General features: G+C 40.1%; 1 protein-coding gene across 1 annotated transcript in view; it reads left to right on the plus strand.

Moving 5' to 3' along the window:
• LOC110318939 (zinc finger protein 60-like) overlaps nt 1-11,185 on the plus strand; it is a 246,128-nt gene extending 234,943 nt beyond the window's left edge. The window contains exons 4-5 of the mRNA XM_021194289.2: nt 1,230-1,328; nt 9,613-11,185. Coding sequence (XP_021049948.1) covers nt 1,230-1,328; nt 9,613-11,162 — 1,649 coding nt within the window. The 3' untranslated portion in view covers nt 11,163-11,185. The remainder of the gene's footprint in view (nt 1-1,229; nt 1,329-9,612) is intronic.
• Nucleotides 11,186-18,766: the final 7,581 nt, after the last annotated feature.

Genomic DNA, 18,766 nt, shown 5'->3' on the forward strand with positions numbered 1-18,766 from the left:
AAAATATCTAATAAAAAAAGTTTCCTTTCCTTTACGATGTCTCAGTGGTTACAGATGGTTGGCAGCAATGCTGACAAATTGAGCTTGATCCCTGGTGGAAAAAGAAAAATGATTTCCAAAAGTTGTCCTCTAGTTTCTACATGCATGGAAACCGGAATTAACTCTCTGGATTCTCTCTCTCTCTCTCTCTCTCTCTCTCTCTCTCTCTCTCTCTCTCTCTCTCTCTCTCTCTCTCATTTCTAGTTCAACAAAGATAAAACCTATCAAGGAATGAGACACTAAATATTATATTTCCAAGTGAAATTTATCCATTCTTTGCCATTATTTGAATCAATGTATAGTTTATAAAAGCAGCATACTTTTTGTTTTCCAAATACAATACAAATTTCATCTCAAAATGACACAGAGGTGCAGGCAAGGTTTAGGCTCAGTTATTCTGATATCCCAACCAAATAAAAGTATACTCTGTACTTTATTATAAAATGTTTAGCTCAGAAAATAACATTTTCTACAATAAAACTTGTGCATTTCTATGTAAATGATGTTTAACTATTTGTATATTAAATCATATATTTCAAATGTTAAAAAAGAAAGAGAGAAGTGACTTCAAGTGTGTGCCACTGTGCCAAATCTTTAGATGGAAAAGCTGAACGGAGAAATCTTATGGGACTCGCCTAAACAAATGGCATTATTAGTGAACTGCAGAGATGGGGTCTACACTAGGCAGTGTAGCTTAAGGTTCATGTTCTCACCACTCAGTTCTGCCTTCCTCTGAAGTGGCAAGCCCTGTCTGCATTTAAAAGAGATTAAAACCCTGATCTGAAGCAGCTGGTTCCTTACCCAGGTTTCTTTTTCCTCCTTCTCTAATGTCTTTCTTCAGCAGTATTTTTGGCTTTTACAATTTTTTTAAATCTGTTTTATAGAGACAAGGGTCTTGCCCTGCAGCTCAGACAGCATAGCCTGGCTCAGGCCCACACCTGCTGGACTCACAAGCGTGATCCACCATGCCAAGCTGTAGACCTTTATACTAGATAAGACTGTATTTTGAAACTCTACACAGTGAGGACATGGTGGCCCACGCCTTCAGTCCCAGCACTTGGGAGGCAGAGGCAGGCAGCCTGGCCTACTTACTATGTTCTAGGGCATCCTGGGGTTACTAGATTGAGTCTTAATAAACAAACAAACAAAGAAGTGTCTACACAATGAGCCATCTCTTTCTTTCTTTTAAGTGGGAAGTTGCATTTCCAAGCCAGCTCTGATCATCTTACTAGAGCAGGAGAAAGAGCCCTGGACGGCTGTGAAGGAAGGAACAGACTGGCCGAGCCCAGGTGAGTAAGAGTGAGGTGAGCCTGCAGCCCTGCCGGACACAGATGTGGTCAGAGGCTCCACAGAGCTGGCACTGGATGTGGCAAACTTCCTTCAAAGCCCCAGGGCCTGTGGGAAACAAGCCTGAGCCCTGGGAAGGAAGTCAGGGTGACAGCAGAGGCTGTCACAGGGGCTTCTGTTTCACGAATCACTTTAAGTTGTTCTTATTTTCTTCTCTCCTACTGGAGCAGGTGCTGTCTCTCTGTAACCTTTAGAAGGGTTTCATTATTGGTTGTGTGTGTGTGTACACACATGTGCAGGTATCCTAAGAGGCCCTAGGGAGGGTCAGCTCCCTGGGGCTGGAGTGATAGGGGCTGCTGGGTCTCTAACCCAGGGCCTCTGGCAGAGCTTTCAAAGTCAAGACAGTTTCAGCACCAGTGAAAGCTGTAATACAGGGAGGGTACCAAATGTTTGAATTCTGTGCCTTCATGGTCACTATAGTCATGGTGTGATGGTGGATCCTCCCTGCGGCACTGGGGAGTGNCAGAGGCAGATCCCTTGGGCTTGCTGGCAAGTCAGCCTCGTTTACCTGTGCAGCTCCAGGCAAATGAGAGACCCTGACTCACAAACTTCAGATGGACAAGCCAGGCGAGCATCTGAGTGCACACAGCACCATCTTCTACCCAGCTTGGCANGGAGCAGTGATGGCTCCTCTGTTGTCAATTTGACCACATTGGGAATTAACTACAACCCAGGTATACTCTTAAGTCATAGTAAAAGACCTCTTCAATTTCTTTAGCACTGTTTTCATTGTGTCCCATAAGTTTGGGTATATTGTTCCTTCGTTTTCATTGAATTCTAGAAAGTCTTTAATTTCTTTCTTTAATTCCTCCTTCACCCAGTGATTGTTCAGTAGTGTTGTTTAGCTTCCATGGGTTTGTAGACTTTCTATTGTTTCCATTATTATTGAAGTCCAGCTTTAATCCACAGTGGTAAGATACAGGAGGTTTTTTCATTTTCCTTGTATCTGTTGAGACCTGTTTTGTGGCCAGGTACATGATCAATTTTGGAGGTTTCGTGAGGTGCTGAGAAGAAGGTATATTCTTTTGTGTTTGAGTGAAATGTTCTGTACATATCTGTTAGGTCAATTTGATTCATAATTCCTGTTAGCTCCATTATTCCTGTTTAGTTTCTGTTTGGATGACCTGTTCATTGGTGAGAAAGGAGTGTTGATGTGTGGGATGTGATGTGTGATTTAGACTTTTAAGCAATTGTTGGGCGTCTTTGGTGAATATCACATCATACACCCCAGTCCAACTCATCCCCTCCCCTCCTTATACCTGCTCTCCACCCTTGCAACTCTTCCCAACAACAGAGGAAAAAAACTTCATTGTGAAAGCTGTGGTGTGTCACAGAGTGTCCTATTGTACACACTTTTGTCCACACTTGTTTGCTTGCAAATGTTCATTGCAATGACTTGTTGGCCCGGAATGAGGCTTCTGGCTTCTGCTACTCTATCAATACTGAGACCTCAATAAGGCTCCTCTTGGATATCCTATAGTTGCCCTGTGTCATGGAGATCCTGTAGTTTTGGATCTGTAGGACTGGCCCCTTCGTGCACTCCAGCATTTCATCAATGGGATAGATGTTGTGTTCCTGGATCTGGACTTGAGAGGTATGGGCTCTCCTGCTGTCACACTGTCGGGGCCAGCTTACCAGCAACCCCTACAAGCAGGTACAGCTCTACCCTGCTGTCCAGGTGAGGTGCACGGCTGCTGTCCTGAGTATTAGAGCTGGTTAGGGATAGGGCCATCTCTCCTACTTTCATGACTCTGGAGTCAGCTCTCTCACCCGCCATAGATATGGAGCAATGGGGGGCGGGGCATCTGTCTGTGTCCGTGTCTGTCTGTGTCTGTGTCTGTCTCTCTCCCCTCCCCACCCCCTCACACTGCAGTCCAGCGACAAGTCGCTGGGCTAGCTCACCCATGCTCATGCCCTCGGGGCCAGCTTACCTGCACCCCCATCCTCAGGGTCAGCTTGACTGTGCTGCCCAGGTGAGGTTCAAGGTCCGCTCTTCCAAGTGCTGCACCAGGTGAGGGGCAGGGCCAGTTCTCCCACTCTGATGATCTCAGGACAATGCCAGCTCTCCAGTCTGCTATAGGTGGCAAGGGATAGGTAGGATCGTCTTTCCCTTCCCCCGTCACTGCATGGCAGAAAAGTGGTGGGGCCAGCTCTCCCACACTCACACCCCTGCCTTGCCTCCTGGGTCAGCTCTACTATGCTGCCCAGGTGAAGTGCAGGGCCTCAGGTGCTGCAGCCTGTGAGGGGCAGGGACAACTCTCCTGCTCTCCTGATTTCAGGGCCAGGTCTCCTACCTGCCACAGGTGGTGAGGGGAGAGGAGGGTAGCCATCCCTTTTTAATGCCACCACATGGGAAACAAGTGTTAGGGTCATCTCACCCACTGCACCTGCAATATGCAGTGCCCATTTTCCTGAGTACTGTGGCTGCCTAGGGGCAGAGTCAGCTCTCTTGTTCCCATACCTCCAGGGCTAACTCTTCTGATGCCCAAGTAAGGGGTGGGGCCAGTTCTGCAAAGCCCTCAAACATCAACATGCCCCTGGTGGCAGCCCAGACCAAGAATGATTGCCTGACCTTTGGTGGTAAGAGACCCCTGATGTTTCAGGGCCAAAGACTCAGATGTGGCCCCTATGGCAGCACAGACCAAGGACCCTACCATGGTTCCAGGTAGCATCTCCAGCCTGTCAATCTGGCTGTTCCTAAATACCCTCAAGTCTCCAGAACTGCCTCTGTTTACTGTGCCCACATCCTTCTGTTTCTCTTCCATTTCTCCATCACTTACTTACTTCTCTTAGAGACATCTGGGGTCTCTGAATGTCTGGTTCCTGTCAGGAATGGTCTCAGGAGTGCTATGTCCCATCCATGAATTATGGCACCAGTCAGGTCATTTTGGGACTGGTCTGCTTCCCTCTGCCTGCCTGATGTCATACTAGTGGCCATCTCAGGCTGACTCCTAACCTGGCCAAAAATAAAAAAAAAAATAACCAAAAATTTAAAAAACCAAACAAAAACTGCAACAGCAAAACCTTTCAAAATAAAACAGCACATACAAAAAAAAGTTGTTACTAATTGAGAACATTTTGTCTTCTATGCTGTATTTATGTCTACCACTACATGTTTAAACACTTTTTGTTGAACTCTTTGATGGTAGGCTGCTAATACGACAGTTGATACTAAGTGTTTCATGTATCCTTTTTTAGGATATTATCCACAAACAACTCCCCATCAATTCTAGTTAATGTGAACAATCTTAACTATCATACTAAGAAAATCACCGTGTTAGTAGTACTACCCATACACTCTTATTTATGTATTTTCCTAGATTTAATTTGGTTTAACTTTAGTTTTGTGGACACCTCAGTGTCACATTTCATGAATGTATTTATTATTTGGTTTCCTTAGTCTTCTTTTTCTCCTCCCCTTTTCTAAAAAAGTTTCTCACATAATATATGCTGATTGTGGCTTCCCCTCCTCCCCTGCTCTCCCACTTTATCCCCACCTCTCCCATCTGGATCTACTCAGTTTTTCTCTCTCCTTAGAAAATAAACAGGCTTTATAAGGGATAATGATAACATATAATATAATATAATATAATATAATATAATATAATATAACATAACATAATATAATATAATAAATATAATATAATCTGACACATTGGAATGGGACAAAAAAAACCAACCAACAAAACAGAAGGAAAAAGCCCAAGAGAAGGCACAAGAAAGAGAGACCCACTTGTTTACACACTCATGAATTCCATAAAAACGCTAACCTGGAAGCCATAGTTCATGCATGAAGGACTGAGTGAGGATTGGGCAGTGCAGGCCCTGTGCACACTGCCCCGGTCTCTGTCACATCATATGAGGTTTTATTGTGTGGATTCAGAGGTTCTTCTTTTCTTGATGTCTTCCATCCCTCTGACTTTTACACATTTTCTTTTTTCCTTTATTTCATTTTTTTTGTTGTTCTTATTGTTTGTTTGTTTTTCAAGAAAGGGTTTCTCTGTGTAACCCAGGCTGTCCTGAAACTCAAAAGATCTGCCTGGCTCTGCCTCCTTAACACTGGTATTAAAGGATTGGTCTACCAACGCCCAGCATTTAACATTGTCTCTGTTTATCTCCTCTTCCATAGGATTTTGTGAACCTTTAGGGGAGGGTTTGATAAAACTTACCTTCAAGAGCCGAGTGTTCCAAGGTCTCTCAATTTTTGCATGTGTTTTGGCATGAACTCTTCTTTACAAGTATGGTAGAATTCTACACCAAAACCATCTAGCCCTGAGTTTTTATGGTTTGGAGACTTAGTTATTGATTCCATTTCACTAAGAGTTATAGGTGTGTTTAAATTGTTTAACTGATCTTTATTTACTTTGGTAAATTTTATGTATCAAAAAAAATCACCAGTTATTTTTAGACTTCCCAATTTGGTGGAGCGCAAGCTTTTATTTTTTTTTTTTTTTAGTCAGGGTTTCTCTGTATAGCCCTGGCTGTCCTGTCACTTTGTAGACCAGGCTGGCCTCGAACTCAGAAATCTGCCTGCTTCTGCCTCCCAAGTGCTGGGATTAAAGGCGTGTGCCACCATGCCCAGCAGAGCGCAAACTTTTAAAGTATGTTTTTATGGTTCTCTGAATTCCCTTATCTGTCTTTATGTCCTCCTTTCATCTTTAATTTTCTTCACTTGGATCTTCTCTCTCCACATTTTAGGTAATTTGACTAAGGGTTTGTCAGTCTTACTGATTTTTCTCAAAGAACCAACTCTTTCTTTCATTGATTCTTTACATTTTGTTGTTACCGTTGTTGTTACTGTTGTTGTTTCTATTTTACAGAAGTTAGCCTTGACTTTAATTATTTCTTGCCTTCTACCCCTTTTGGGTGTAATTTCATCTTTCTATTCCGGAGCTTTTAGGTGTGGTGTTCAGTTGCTAGAGTAAGACCTCTCTAATTTTTTTAATGTAGGTACATAGTACTATGAACTGGTCTCTTAGAATGCCTTCATCATATCCCTAAGTTTGGTTGGATGGTGTCTTCACTTTCATTTGACTCTAGGAAGTCCTTAATTTCTTTTATAATTCTGTCTTGACCCAGTTTTCATTCAACTTGACCCAGTGTTGTTCAGTGCCCATGGGTTTGTAAGCTACCTGAAGTTTCTGTTGTTATTAATATCCAGCTTTAACCCATGCTGGCTGCATAAGTTACCGGTGTTATTTGGATTTTCTTTTATCTTTTGATACTTGATTTGTGTCCAAGTATATGGTCAATTTTTGAGAAAGTTCAATGAGGTACTTAGAAGAAGTAAAACCTTTGATGTTTGGATGAAATGTTTTGTAGGTATGTGTTGGATCCATTTTACTTATAACAACATCAAGTTAGCTCTAGCATTTCTCTATTTAGTTTTTGTCTGGATGATCTATCTATTGGTGAGAGCTGAGTATTTCAGTCTCCCAGTATTAGTGTGTGAATCTCAATATGTGATTTAAACTATAGTATTACTTCTTTTATGAATGTGTTTTATGCATAGAAGTTGCTAGATATTTTTTCTTTGATAAGCATGTAAAATCAATCTCTAACTTGTCTGTTTGGTTTGAAGTCTATTTTGTCAGATGTTAAAATGTCTACTCCAGCTTGTTTTTTGGGTTTGTTTGCCTGGAAAACCCTTTTCCAGCCTATTACTGTGAGATGATGTCTTTGTTGCTAAGGCATGTTTCTTCGATGCAGCAAAAGGATGGATCCTGACTGGGTCTTTTTATTGGGGAATTGGGACTGTTACTATTGAGAGATATCAATGATCAGTGTTTTGGTTCTTTTTCTTTTGTTGTGGTGTGTGTGTTTCTCTTCTTTTCATTTGCTGCTCTTGATCTACTTATTCCTTGTGTTTTCTTAGGTATAGTTAACCCTTTAGGTTAGAGTTTTCCTTCTAGTGCCTTCTGTAGGCCTGGATTTGTAGATAGATATTTCTTAAATTTTGTTTTATTGTGGAATGTCTTATTTTCTCCATCTATGGTGATTGAAATTTTTGTTGAGTCTAATAGTCTAGGTGGTTCTTATCAGTTGTTCTTAGAGTCTGTAGAACATCTCTCAAGTCACTTCTGGCTTTTAAAGTCTTCATTGAGAAGTCATCATTTATATATTACTCAGTCTGTTTTTCTTACAACCTTTAATATTCTTTCTTTGCCCTGTACATTTAGTGTTGTAATCATTATGTGCTGAGAAGGTTTTCTTTTCTGGTATAATCTCTCCTTCTAGATGTGGCCTGAACCTTGGTAGGCATGTCAGTCTTTAGATTAGGGAAATTTTCTTCTAGGATTTTGTTGAAAATATGTCCTGTGCCTTTGACCTGGGATTGTGTTTCTTCTTCCTCTATTCTTAGTCCTAGGTTTGCTCTTTTCATGGTGTCCCATATTTCTTGCATGTTTTTTAAAAGAATTACTTATGTATTTATTTTATGTATATGAGTACTTTGTAGCTGTCTTCAGACACACCAGAAAAGGGTGTCAGATCCCATTGCAGATGGTTGTGAGCCACCATGTGGTTGCTGGGAATTGAACTCAGGACCTCTAGAAGAGCAGTCAGTGATGTTAACCACTGAGCCATCTCTCCAGCCCTTTGTGCAGGAATTTTGTTAGTTTTACGATTGTCTTCACAGAGATATCAATTTTTCTATTGGGTTAAATGCTTGGGATTCTGTCTTTTATCTTGCGTATTCTTTCCTGTTCAAGTTTCTAAACATTTGTAGATTTCCCATAGTTTTGGTTTTCTGTATTGATTCTATTCCTGCTTTCAGGTCTTGAACTGTTTATGCATTTCTTTCCACTGTTTGCTTGTGTTTTCGTTCTCTATGGGATGTCTTCATTTCTTCTTTAATGGTCTCTGTCATATTCACAAACGCTATTGCAATGTCCTTGTATTGTGCTTCAGCTATGTTGCAGTACTCAAGGCTGCTGTGGGAGGGTTGCCGTGCTCTAGTTAAACACACTGGTCTTATGTTTTTATGCTGACTTCTAGGCATCTGGCGTTGGGAAGGTTGTAATTCTAGGTGCTGGCATTTGCTCTTATCTTTGTTGGGAGTGAATTTTGTTCCTTGGTTTCTGTTGCACTCTCTGTTAGGAGAGTGTGGTTATTAGGTGTTGCGTGATAGGAAATTCTTGTGGGATCCTGATAGGTGTGGCTACTGGGAGTTCCAGGTAAAATGTGTTTCTGGATATTGACAGCTGACACTTAGCAGTGAGGATGGGCTAGGGGTAGAGTACAGACAGGGTCACTAGTAGGGAGGAAAGCAAGGACTTAAATAGGATCTGCTTAGACCCCTGGGGATGGGGGCAGAGTGAGGAGAGGCTACCCTACATGGTCTGCTGCAGAGCTGAGATGTGACTAGGGATTGGATTTGGAGGAATGGAGGGAGAGGTACAGTTAGTGTTGAGTCTTTGGGTTGCCAAAGAATGCCTGTTGGAGTAGGAGGCTGGGATAAAGCAGTGAATTGGGAGAAGCAAGCTTGGAGGTGTGGATCTGTGTGATCTACTGCACATAGGGCCACACTAGGTGATTTGCTACAGGGCTTGGGATGAGCCTAGGGAATTGGATCTGGAGGAGAGGAGGGGTAGGTAAAGATCTGTAAAGATCTCTGGATGGATATATTTAGTCTTCAAAATTCTAATGATTTATCTTTCCCTTTCTGTTTTCTTTTTAGCTTGTTTTTGTTTTTCTCAGACAGAGTCTCACTACGTAGTCCAAGCTACCCTAGAACCCAGGATCCTGTATCTCAGGCTCCTGGTTGCTGGGATTACAATTGTATACTTCCACCACCACAGATTTTATCCTGCTTTTGTTTTTGTTTTCAGAATTCCAAATCCAAACCTGTTTTCTTAAGGGGTGAAACATATTACATATTTGTTTGGTATAGAATTTTATTCATGATTTGGTTTAAACACCTTTACCAAAGGGTATGTATTTCCTGTAGAATGCAAAGAAGCATTTAAGATTATTTCAGTATATTTAGATGTAATTTCATTAAGCAGACATGTCTTCCACTTCCAACCTATTGTACTATAAAGAGTATTTCTTTACATAATTTTTTGCTATTGTTGCTCTCCTTGCTCCTGTTTAGTTTCTCAGAAAATACCTTATAGTCTGGCCATTTATTTAATGGACTTTATGTTATAAGAAAATTGTGTATGTGCACGTGTATGTGCATGTAACAGGAAGGTAAAATATTCTTGCTTCCTCTTTTCCTTTCAGATTTGGAGTTATGTTATGAAGCTGAAAATATGTCTCCAGAAAATCAAACCTATGATATAAATTTATTCAAGCCGAGAATAAAGCAATTCAGTAAAACTTTTTATCTCAAGGTTTGCAGTTTTACTAGTGGCCCCAACTATAATACATCCAAGGGACTACAGAGTTCTCAAGAAGGCCATGATAATCAAAAGATTACTAACAAGGAAGAAATGCCAACTTATACCAGCCAGACTCTTGCTCACATTACAGAAAAGGCATATGAGTGTAAAGAGTGTGGGAAGTGCTTCCGTTGTAGGTCAACTCTCACTCAGCATCAGAGTGTTCACACCGGAGAGAAGCCCTATGAGTGTAAGGAGTGTGGGAAGGCCTTCAGACTCCCCCAACAGCTCACAAGACATCAGAAATCTCACAGCGGTGAGAAACCTTTTGAGTGTAATGAATGTGGAAAGGCTTTTTATCTTCCTGACCTGCTTAAATATCATAAAGTCATTCACACAGGTGAAAAACCTTTTGAATGTGAAGTATGTGGGAAGTCTTTCAAGCATGTCTCCCACCTTGTTGAACACAGGATTATCCATGCTGATGTGAAACCATGTGAGTGTAGTGAGTGTGGGAAAGCCTTTAAACGTCGTTCATACCTTATGCAACATCAGAAAATTCATTCTGGTGAGAGACCCTTTCAGTGTAAGGACTGTGGGAAGACCTTCACTGTTCTGGCACAGCTCACTAGGCACCAGAGCATTCACACTGAAAACAAATCATTTGAATGTAAGCATTGTGGGAAGATATTCAGCTGTGGCTCATTCCTCTTGCGGCACCAGAGTATTCATACCAATGAGAAACCCTTTGAGTGTAATGTATGTGGGAAGGTTTTTAGGCTGCAGGTATACCTTTCCGAGCATCAGAAAACTCACACTGATGAGAGACCTTTTGAATGTAAGTTGTGCGGGTCAGCCTTTAGACATAAGGACCAGCTTTATGAACATCAGAAAACCCATACTAATGTGAAACCCTATCAGTGCAAGGGATGTGGGAACTTATTTCGCCGAAAATCAAGTTTTACTGAACGTCAGAGTATTCACAGTGAAAAGAAGCACTTCAACTGTAAGGACTATGGAAAGGTCTTTAGACTTAATATACATCTCATGCAACATCAGAAATCTCAAAGCGGTGAGAGACCTTTTGAGTGCAAAGAATGTGGAAAGGCTTTTCATCTTCCCAGCCAGCTTAATTACCATAAAACTGTTCATACAAATCAAAAACCATTTGCTTGTGAAGAATGTGGGAAGTCCTTCAAGCATGTCTCCAGCCTTGTTGAACATAGGATTATCCATGCTGGTGTGAAACCATATGAATGTAATGAGTGTGGAAAAGCTTTTAATCATCACTCAAACCTCAAGCAACATCAAAAAATTCATTCTGGAGAGAGACCCTTTGAGTGTAAGGACTGTGGAAAGGGCTTCACTGTTCTGGCTCAGCTCACTCGGCACCAGAGCATTCATACTGGAGAGAAATCATTTGAATGTGAGCAGTGTGGGTCCAGTTTCTGACTTAAGTCCCAACTCAATCAACATCAGAGAATTCATACCAATGTGAAACCCTATCAGTGCAAGGAATGTGGAAAGGGCTTTGTCCATGGTACAGGCCTTGGGATTCATCAGAGAATCCACACTGGTGAGAAACCATTTCAATGTAACAAATGTGGGGAAGCCTTTCAACATTACTACCAGTTTCTTGGACATGTTAGAACTCACACTGGCAAGAATCCTTCTGAATATAAAGAACCGTGGTGGAGACCTTAAAGTACACCGAAGAATTCATGCTGGCGAGGAGCCTTACAAATGTTGAGACTTGTGAAGGCCTTTAGTCAAGCTTGGTTTGACATACTAAAATTCATATTAGTAAGAAGCCTTATGATGTAAGATGTGGAAAAGCCTTTAACAATATTGCTAAGCTAGCTGCATATTGGGGAATTCATACTGGTGAGAAACTGTGAATGTAAGAAATGTAAGAAAATGTTTAGATTTGGTTCAGCCTTCAGTGCACACTGGAGAATTCTGAAGTGGAAATTTCTCGGTTTTGGGGCGGGGGGACTCAGTTGTGTCATTTGATATCATTCTGAAAACTGTCTTATGAAAGGATGTTATGCGAGAACAGACACAAGGTGTGTTTCTGGAAGCTTCCTGGCAAAAGGGCATGTAGTGTTTTGCTGGAGAGGAAATGTGATGTTTGGGAAAGTATAAGTATAACTCAACAGAGAGTGAATGACACTCTGGCATTGGTTTGCCTTGCTACTCTTTGCTGGTCTTTGTTGGGCTTTGCTGACACTGGTCTTCTTTGATGATGCTGTGACATTGGTTCACCTTGCCTTCTTTGATTATCATTGCTTATTGTGACTTTGTAGAGAGAAATGCACCAAAGAACTTGTATTCTAATGGCTTCTTGTCACTTCTGAGGACTTGGGCCAATTAGCAGAGCCTTTTGGTTTCTTCTGGGTGGAACTGCCATTCAAGTAGATTGAGCTACTGCTGCTGATTCATGTGAATTGAACTGCTGATATCCTGACAATGAAAATTGTAATGACTCAAAGAATTATTTCTAAACAGGTCCATATCTGGCTTGCCCTACTAACCTTTCTTTCTCACTACCTCTGGTGGCTGGTGAACTAGAAGGGAGGTTAAAGTGTTTAAAAACCCTTATTAAAATAGGTTTTGAAAATTCTAAGCTGAGACTGGCAAGATGGCTCAGAGGGTAAGAACACTGACTGCTCTTTCAAAGGTCCTGAGTTCAAATCCCAGCAACCACATGGTGGTTCACAACCACCATACTGAGATCTGATGCCCCCTTCTGGTGTATCAGAAGACAGCCACAGTGTACTTATGTATAATAATAAATAAATCTTTAGGCCAGAGTAAGCAGGGACTGAGCAAGTGGAGTCAAATAGTGGGGTTGACCCGAGTGAGCAGAGGTCCTAAAATCAATTCCCAACAATCACATGAAGGCCCACAACCATCTGAACAGCTATAGTGTACTCACACATATAAAAAATAAATACATAAATAAATAAATCTTTAAAAAAAGAAAAGAAAAATTTAAGTTTACAGAATTCATATTGGTATGAAGCTCTATCATATAAAGAATGTGGAAAGACCTTTGATTGGAGCTCAGGCCTTCTTCAACCTAAAGGAATTTATGCTGGTGTGAAACACTATGAATGCAATGAACGTGAAAACACTTTTAGAATAAGCCAAGCTCTTACACCTTTTCAGAGAGTTCACAAAGATCTGGAACCCTATGAATGTGGATATATGGGAAAGCCTTTATTGTAAATGGTGAGGTTACAGAACACCTGAAAGTCCATGATCATCAGGAGTACTATACATATAAGGAAGTTAGGTAAGTGTTTGTCTGGAAATATTACTAAATATTAGAGAACTCATTGGCAAGACTTTAATTGAAATGAAAATGAGAAGAACCTTAATCTTCCCTATGATTTGGTCAACAAGAGTATTCATAAACACTTGGTGTCAAGAAACCAAAAGAGAATGAGAATGTGGGAAGCTTGTTGTTCAGAGGAGGTGCCCTGTTGACAAAGTCTTCAAATGAGAGAAATAATAAGGTGGCCATCATGTTCTTGATATATTCTCATCTTGTTAATTCTATAAACATAATTCACCAAACACTACTTAGCCATGACAGTCAACTTAGAGCAATTATTAGAATTAGGTTTACCAAAAGTGCCTTCCTTGTCTCCCAATTATCAACCCATAGCTCCTATTTTTTTCCTTTCTTTTTGACTAATTTGTTGATAGCCAGCACAATACCAACCAAAGGTGTGGAACAGGGTTATATTAGATAATAAAACATTTCAGAGAGTATTTGGTTGATTCCTGTGTTCTTTAAAATAACTTTTACATTGATTTCACTTTTCCTAGCATTACTATAACTTATCTGAGTGGCACACTGTATTGCAGATCGCAGATATTTTGGAAAAGCCTCATGCATTCATCCACTATTAAATTTTACATAACTTCATTCTGGATACTATCAACGAATGAGATAAAAATGAGTGGATTTTCATTGAGAATCCATTTTTAAGTTTATGGGTGGAAATATTAAAAATACAGCCATAGTGTGAAGATTATATGCCCCAGTACAGGGGAATGCCAGGGCCAGGAAGTGGGAGTTGGTGGGTTTAGGAGCAGGGCGGGGTAAAGGGGACTTTTGGGATAGCATTTGGAGTGTAAATGAAGAAAATATCAGCCATAGATGACTAAGTACTTTCTAAAACGGTTAAAGCCATAAAAATTTGAAAAGGTAAAACCCTGAATTTATACTGTGTTCAGACATTAAGATAAATGACACCTTTGTGACGAGGCAGATCAGTGCAGAGGTTTCTCCATCTTCTGCTTTTGCTGAGGTCATTTTAGGTTTGACTAGAATTTGACTTTCTTAGAATCTTCTGGAATACTACCTAACTCTATTCTAGTAATGTGAAATCAAGTGATGCCTGTGATAATCTGACTCAGTTCCTGTTAAATTGCCTTTGTGTGCAACCATCCCCCTCCCCTAACTGCTTATCTTGGTTTCAGTTAAACTGCTTTGGGCAAAAGTTCCCCCTGTAACTACTGAGCAAGATAAAAGAATGTAATTTTTTATTTTAATAGCCTCTTGCTCAAAACATTTGTGCTACCCTTAGGTCCTGAATACCTGAGGGTAGTCCCAGCCAACTGGAATAAGGATTTTATGTTGATTATAAACTGTGTCTGAGTGGTATTCTCTTCTGGGTTTCCTGAAACATATCAAAAATAGCCAAATTGGAATCACTTATAAAAATAAATGTGTGAAATGTTTACGCATAGAGAAATGTTGGAATAGTCAGCAACACACTTCTATATCCTCACCCAGGCTCACGACTGTTAACAATTTATGTTGATCCTATTTGTACCTATATGGGTATATAGGGCTGTACCACTAAGAATCCGTCTTAGTTTTGGATATGGTAGTACATTCCTAATTCACAGGAATTGGGAAGAGGAGGCTGGAGGATCAAGAGTTGAAGGCAAACCTAGCTACTTAGTGTCTTCAAGTTCAGGTTTGACTGTAGAGACCCTTTACAAAAAAATGTTTTAGACATAACATTGTATACCTTAATACATGTATCAGTCAAGATGGAATGCCATCCATACCAAAGAACCATAATTATTCTTAAGGAAATAACCCAGGATTTTACAGTGTTCACAAATTTGTCATTGTCCTCCAAACTGTTCTTTTTACAAATGTATATATCCCAAGGAGAACCCTATATAGATAGAGAATTGGCCTTGCTCTGTTCTGTATTAAATTTTCAGTATTGATTGAACCCAGGGCCTTCTACATCATAGCAATGTGCTACATTTCCAGACTTTAGCCATTGTATCTTCTATCCAAAGGAAATTAGGTTCAGACAAGACGTTTTGGGTAAGAATGCATGTATATTTTATGTCAAGTAGTTCTGTGTCCAGAAGCATTTATGTATCAGCTGTCACATTGTTGTTGAAATTTGTCATTTGGGTAAGGTGGTAGGTGCCAATGCTCCACTAAAAGGTCAAGTTTGTTGTGGATAAGTAACTTGTGAGTAGAGATACTTTAATCCTGGGTCAAATATAAATAATTCAGATCAATTTATGAATGAATATTAAAATAATGTTAACATAATTCAAAACGTGTGATGTGCCTGATACTGTACTCAGTACAAAATTGGTACATTCAGTGTAAGCAGGAAGCCAAGACTGTTTTGACTGGAACCCTGTTTTCCTTGGCACTTGAGCTCCAAGTGAATACACTGTTGCTAGCACATGAGCAATTTTCAACAAAGTTGAAAAAAGTGAAGCATTCAATTGGAGAAGCTTCACAGGAAACATAGCAAATCCTGAACCAATATAAAGACACCATAAGAAGTAAATGAAGATTAAAAGGAAATAGTTTCATGTTTTAAGATTTTTTTTTAAATGTATGTAAGTGCACTTTGTGTGCGTGGTGCCTGAGGGGGGCAGAAGAGGGAGCCAGATCCTCCTAGAACTGGAGTTAAGATAGTTTGTAAGCCACTCTGGATGATAGAGCCTACATGTAAATCCTCTGCAAGACACAAATGCTCTTAACTGCTGAGGGACCTCTCCAGCCCCGATGATAATATCTTTAATGTGAAAAGAGAAAACTATTTTTCAAGATCATAAGTTTACATGGATTTTTCTCCATTTATCTTTTTGTAATCATTTGAATTTGATATTTTGCTGGATTTTAAAGTATATTGTTATGGTGCCAGCTGGAAAATGTAGATCCTATTTGATAGTGCCTTTCTGGAATATATTTACTATTTGGTACTTTCATGTGAACAACATCTTTGGGAGAGTCTTCTATGTTCCTAGTTTGCCATGGTGAAGGTATTTGTATAGTAGAAAATTCACTGATAGGTGTTTTCACCAAAAAAAAGATAAACTGGAGAGAAGGTTTAGTAAGTATCACCTTACAAGATACTGTATACGCTTGTGTGTTACACAGAAGCATAGATTGGTTGTGTATATTACAGGGTGCTGTGTAGTCACAAGTGTGCAGTGTGGGAATAGATGGACATGTGTGTATTTCCACAAGGTCAGAGGTCATTGAATAAGCATAAAGTTTCTATCATTATTTCTCAGGTACTTCTAAATATCCTGTTACATAATGAGAAAGTCTTCTTAAGATCAATTAAAATTTTCCTGAACTGTAAAGATTCCAAATCTTAAGTTAAAAGTCCCAAATTTAAATCTGTAAAAGTTAATGACTATTCTTTGTTGAATGTATTTTATGTGATGCTATCTTTACACTTGCCCTTGGTCTGACAAATTATGGGCCTCTGGCAAGGGAACTTGTAAACAGAGTTCCTGAGAGCCCATCCTTTATTATAAACCAACTTAACACAATATAAAGGCATTATTCTATACACTATAAAGAAATCTTATAGAATATTCCAAGCTTCTAATACACAATTACTAGTGAATGGACATCAACTTGACATTCGAAACTACGGTTGTCTGTGTCTTGCATATTCTCTTCTCAGGTATGTAATGATCTGTGCTAAAATTATCTACAGGCATGCACTCCACTTCTCCCTAACTAGTCAGCTACAGAGCAGGTGTTAGATGGGTCCCTGGTCTTTCCAAGGAAATACCATTCTGTCATATCTGGGGCCCTGGTGATTCCAAGGAAATATCATTCTGTCATATCTGGAACTTTGTCAAATAATGGCAATTTATATGTTTCCTTTCTAGGACTCTCATTACAACTAAATACAAATAAGGGTTTTTGTTAATTATTCTATATTGTTATATATTTAAGGATTTTTAAAGTATTGTATATTGATATTTAAGGTTTTTTGTTTAATTGTATATTGATAGAAATTTAAGGTTTTTTGTTTAATTATTATATATTGATAGAAATTTAAGGTTGTTTTGTTAAGACTATTGTTTGACTATATTGTGTATAAACCATTTTTTGAAAATGTGATGGTTCTTATAATTATTTCTATTGTTTCTATTATTGACTATTAATGTTAGGGGAAAGGAAAATTCTTTTTTTTTTCTTTCTAGGAAAATTCTTAAACAGAAAGGAGATATGAAGCAGAAACATAAGGCTTCTTTAAGTTGTGTCAGATTGTGTTTTGCTGGGGCAAACATGTGAAGGAGTGTTTTCCTGAAGCTGACACAGGTGAAAGGATGTTTTGCTAAAGCCAGCACATGAAAAGATGAGTGATAAAGGATTCTCCACTAACGACATGCGTGTATGGGGTTGCCTTACATGCACTGCTGAGCTCCATGTGTCATGACTCCAGAGAGAGAAATCCACAAAAGAAAAACTACTTGAGTTTTTGCAGATTCTTGTTGCTCCCTTGCTTAGGTCGATTGGCAGAGTGACGTCAGCCGATACAGACTCACATGGAGTTTTGCTAAGACTGACCCACGTGCTGAGGCAAGACCCATGGAGGACAAGTGATGTTTGGAGGGAGGATAAATAGGACCCAAGAGACAATGACAGGGGCTTGCTAGCATAGCTAGCTTGGCAACACTTCTTGGTCACACATCATCGCCAATTTTCACTTTGTTGGAAGAGGCATGGCAAAGAATCTCTCCTGGTGGCCCTGGTGATCCTGGTCTCTCCTGTTGACTCCTGCCAATTTGGATGAAGCCTGGCTGTCTCTGCTAGGTCGTGTCACCACTGCTGACTGTGTTTGCTATCTCAACACTACCCAACTGGACTGCTGGTGTATTTGTGGAGTGTTTTCGAGTGGATTGAGCTGCCGCTGCTGACCTGTGAACTGAACTGCTGATTTCCTCACAGAGCAGATTGGATTTGCTCCAAAGAAAATTTTCTAAAGAGGTCTACTTCCCCCATATCCTAATAACCTTTCTTCTCCACTGCTGGTGGGTGGTGGGCTAGAAGGGAGGGTAAAGCGTTTAAGAACCATTATTAAAAGTAGGGTTGAGAGAAATTTAAGCCTACAGAAAGGCATTACAGGCATCCCAGGTATTTACTGCATGAGTTCCCATCAGGAAAGAGGGAGTTGAACATGTAGGTCTACCAAGGACTACACAGCCTTCTCCAGATAGAGGGTATGGGGAGTTGGGATCCCCAGACAAGATCAGAGAAGGAGAAGCCCTGCTGATAAAGGGAGTCCTCCATTTTGTGCTGAGCTCAGAGGAACTACCCAGTCATGGTAGGCTGCAACCTTCATTTGCATGGTTTTCCCACAAGAAAGCAGGCAGGATTTCTGGCTTAGACCTCTGGCCCCATACTACATAGGATCAGGAACTAACCACACCGTTAGCCTATTAACTGACAAAACTCACTAGGGGAGTATGAGAAACCCAAATTAACATTAGAGGACTTGTAAGGGACTGAAACTTATCTAATATCCAGAACATTTAATCTAAGCATTTTCCCTTATATTGGCACCTCTTATTTTGCCTGTGGGTTAATTCATTTGTACAACAACAATATTACTGGGCCCCTGAAACTACTTGGTGGGCATTTATTAGTGGTTTGACTAAATATGCCTCTTCTGATGCTTTCCAAACTAAGCTGACAGGTTGATCAGGCCCTAGGGGTGTTAAAGTTTCAGTTTCTGAATCAAAACAAC

The sequence above is a fragment of the Mus pahari genome, chromosome 1 (genome assembly GCF_900095145.1).
Source record: "Mus pahari chromosome 1, PAHARI_EIJ_v1.1, whole genome shotgun sequence".
In the NCBI taxonomy this organism is placed as follows: Eukaryota; Metazoa; Chordata; class Mammalia; order Rodentia; family Muridae; genus Mus; species Mus pahari.